Raw genomic sequence first — 3846 nt, 5'->3', positions numbered from 1 at the left:
TGTTATTTAAACTGGTTTTTTGACTCTATATAGATTTAACACCCAGAAAAAAACCTTAGAGCACGTCAATTGTGCGGGTTAATCATCCAGCTTATGATTTCAATAAATTCCTGCAATAAAAAAACTTCAAAAAAATCTCAATAAAAACAATTCGATTTTTATAACTTTTTGAAAAATATAATTTTAAATTATAGATTCACTACTTTAATAATTGATAATTCTTAATAGGATAGATCTCTACGGATTACATCACTTACATTTAATATAAAAATAATTGGCTATTTGTTTCATTCCGATAGGCCAGCGTTCCCCTGCTTCGGCTCCCACGTTGCAAAGAATCTTTTGGGTGGAACGTCCTCGAGAGGAACCCCAAGTCCAAGAGAACGCCTGGTGTATCGACTATTTTGGTGTTGTTATATTATAGTTATAAGTTTTGTTAAATAAATTTAACAATTATAATTTGGATTTACAAAATTTTTGTGAGATTTTTTCACGATGGGAATTTCCATAATTTTTTTGGACAATTTCTAAAAATTTTCATAACTTTCTGAGCAATTACCAGAATTTCTATAACTTTCCGGGTAGTTAGACTCGGGTTGCCAGAAAACGTTTCCTAACCTGCAAATCCTAGTAATTAACGCTTGCAAGAGTTCCAATGGTGACCAAGGCACTGCAAAGCGGAGTCTCAGTTTTTATTGAAAATTCTGTGGTTAAGCCTTCTAGATCGTCTTCTCATGGAAAACAGAGCGCGCCCATCTCTGCAATTTCATGTAAAAGTAGTATTTCAAACGCCAAACTCTATGTTTTAACCAGCAATGCAACCCTATTTCAAACAGGGAACAAGAAAACCAGCAAAAATGAGCTTCAGTATAGATTGGCTAACCTGTGGTGAAGAAATGAAAAGCCGCCCGCCAGTTACATATGAGAAGCTCGAAGAATGGATGACAGATTCAGTAATGGATGTACGGTAGTAACGATAAATCAAAACTGATGGGTTTATACCTTTTGGAAGAATTTGATGCAATATTCTTGATGGGTTTGTCCTTTATGATGCAATTGTCTTGATGTGTCTTTAACTGTGGATAGAATCTGATGAAATTTGATTAATTGGTTTTCAAATTCTCTGGCAGAAGTTAGGAATATCATCTTTTTGTATATATCCCCTTGGTGAAATTCTGAATTTTGTCCTTTCTTTTATTCCCTGGTCGAGCAGATTCTCAAGCATATTCAGAAAGCCCCCTTTCTGCACTGTGTATTTGACAGAAAATCTCCTTGGGTAAGTTTGAAGAAACCGAGGGATTATGCGGATATGTTTGAAAAGGTCGACAGTTGGGCTAAAGTCAGAAATTCTCTGAGAGATATATCTCCTGATGCGGTGATTCTCGTACAAAAGTTGAATCAAGATATTTCTCCTGCAAGTGAAGAAGAAAATGTTCTCTGTAATTGGAATGGAATGCAGAGTTAAGATCAACAGGGCCGTACAGCTGTTTGGGGTTTGCTGATTCAAGGTAGAAGTGTTAGTTATATTTTGAAGACAACGCAAATTGTTTCAACCATTGGATATTGTACCATTTTCTGTTTGACAAGGGCAAAATGCTTTGGTCCAACTCCCCATATCCAACTTACTAATTCTCGGCTTCTCTAGTCTGCATAAAATTTCTCAATACCAATTATTTTTCCATTCATTGAGACATTCACTATCGTTGTTTATTATTCTAATGATTGTTTCTTGTTTCTTACCAGACAGCTAAGGTTTTACACCATTTACATGGGGAATTCCAAATTGTGAAGCCCTTGAAATAAGGACACTGTATATTGAGTATTAGCCTGGTCTGCTGTAGTAAACAAACGTAATTCATTTTTTCGTTTCATTAATTATTTCAGTGTACTGGTTCATTCAAATCGGTTTCCTGTGTTAATTCTTGCTAAATGAGTGTGTAATGGTTGGAATTTAGGTTCAACTCTTACATAAAATAGAATAAACCCATTATTCAATGCTTTTCTAATTTATGAGATCAAAGGCATATCTTCTGAAAAGGGAGCTATAGAAGGGTAAAGAAATAAGACCCCTGCTTTTGTTACTAACACAGAAATTGAAACATTTTGTCATGCATATGGAAAGCCATACACTTTACAGAGTAGAAGGGCCCGCAACTGTATCTATTTACTGTTTTGCAAAAGTCCTTGGAATTGGATTAAGTACAGGTTTCACTCTAAATTAAGTCCCTGAAATAAACTTCACTCTAAAGTAAATAGATATAAAACATACTAAATCTGAACAAAATAGATAGACGGAGATAACGATCTTTGTAGAAGGCAACAGGAAGAAATTAAGAAAAAAGGAACTGAATCTGGGAAAAACAGAGATAATGTTCATGGCAGTGATGGAAAGGCTAAGGCATGCATAGCAGGTTTCAGCCAACCTTCATGTCAGGCCTCGGCTCAAATTCCATAACTCTTACATACCCTTCATCCTCTAAGCGGCAACTAGGAAGGCGACCCCATGTCTTCTCAATCACATTGTAAAATACCACCTCCATCGACTGCATACATCCGTTGAGAATAAAGCATGCATAGTCCCCAACTCCTAGGCAACACATGATCGGGCAGTCGGTAGAGCCATTGATATGAGACAAAGTCAGGTTAACCTCCTCACACATTGATGGAGGCATAACACCAATCTCCTTCCACCCACATGATAAACCAGAGGACGAGTTATCATCCACTTTCACCTTCACCTTCACAAACTCCCATATAATGACCTCCTGCAAAAGGCTCTGCTCCCCATCTTTGAGCTTCCCGCCTGTGACTACAACTTGTGACCCACAAGTGAGCAGGTAAGGAAAAACTTGCTTTCTCCTCGCAGTCTCTGGCAAGGCTGCAGAAAAGAAGGTCTCATCTTTGATGTTGAAACCCATAATGCCCCACCCTCCATTAATGATCGCCAGACAGTACAAAGCACCGTCACAGAAAACCATCTGCATTCCCATTCCTGCCCGCATTACCCACACATTCTCCGGCACCTGTCCTGCAATTCTCCATGACTTATCATTGGAATCATAGATTTCCACTATATCACCACTCTGACCACGCGGTGGGCCTAGTGCCACCACTTTGTATGTGTCTCTGCTGTCGCCATTCCCTTCCATGATCCCCGAGGCTCTGACAGAGCGTATGGATGAGATGGGAGGAAGCGTTAAGGACGTTCTTGTGAGAGGATTGAAAACGACAAACGCTGGAAAGAGTCCCAGCAAGAGCAGGCCGGTTGCAGATCCATGGAAATCAATATGCATTCCCTTTTGTTTCAGGAAAGAATGGGAGAGGAAAGAAGTCTTCTTCCAGGTGTGGGTGAAGAAGGAGTAAGCTAGAGAACCAGCCATTTGAGATTGGCCATTCTGTACAACGAGCCATGGCGTCCTGTTGAAAGGCGACTGTTTCCATTTAGCTGTGAATTTGGTTGATGAAAGCAGAGCATTCCAGTCTTTGCAAACGCTCCGAAATCTACAGAGACATTCGAGGGGCAGACACGCTAATATGTTGTGTTTCAAATGGTCAGGCAACTCCGGGATGTCAGTGTACTTCATCACTTCGGCCATTGAATCCAACGATGGGGGGATTACAGTGTGCAACAAAGAACCAACGACGAGATGATTGGAGTGCAGCAATGGATGATGAATGAAAATATTTATAGAAATATAAAGGTAGGAATTGTAAATTCAGGGTCAATGCGTGCACTGACTGTATTTGGTTTTTATCAAATTAATGAGATGGATACAAGATATGTTAGCTGTCTCGTGCGGGGTCTTCAGTCTTCCCATGTGTTTTACTTTTGATTATTAGATTAAT

At 39.1% G+C, this 3846-nt stretch overlaps 1 protein-coding gene and 1 pseudogene across 1 annotated transcript; one reads left to right on the top strand and one right to left on the bottom strand.

The window, feature by feature from the left end:
* The first annotated feature begins 655 nt into the window (after positions 1-655).
* LOC149267106 (uncharacterized) lies at positions 656-2027 on the top strand (annotated as a pseudogene).
* Positions 2028-2414: 387 nt separating this feature from the next.
* LOC149267105 (F-box/kelch-repeat protein At5g15710-like) lies at positions 2415-3596 on the bottom strand. Its single transcript, XM_089410239.1, has one exon. The coding sequence runs from the start codon at positions 3594-3596 to the stop codon at positions 2415-2417; it is 1182 nt and encodes a 393-aa protein (XP_089266365.1).
* Between the last annotated feature and the right edge of the window lie 250 nt (positions 3597-3846).

Source organism: Pinus tabuliformis, chromosome 6 (assembly GCF_031772625.1).
Source record: "Pinus tabuliformis cultivar Carrire ecotype Pingquan chromosome 6, CPIR1, whole genome shotgun sequence".
Classification (NCBI taxonomy): Eukaryota; Viridiplantae; Streptophyta; class Pinopsida; order Pinales; family Pinaceae; genus Pinus; species Pinus tabuliformis.
This window is presented reverse-complemented; position numbering and strand designations above follow the sequence as displayed.

Coding starts and splice junctions, on each gene's coding strand:
- LOC149267105 (XM_089410239.1), bottom strand. CDS start 3,596: ATGGCCGAAGTGATGAAGTACACTGACATCCCGGAGTTGCCTGACCAT.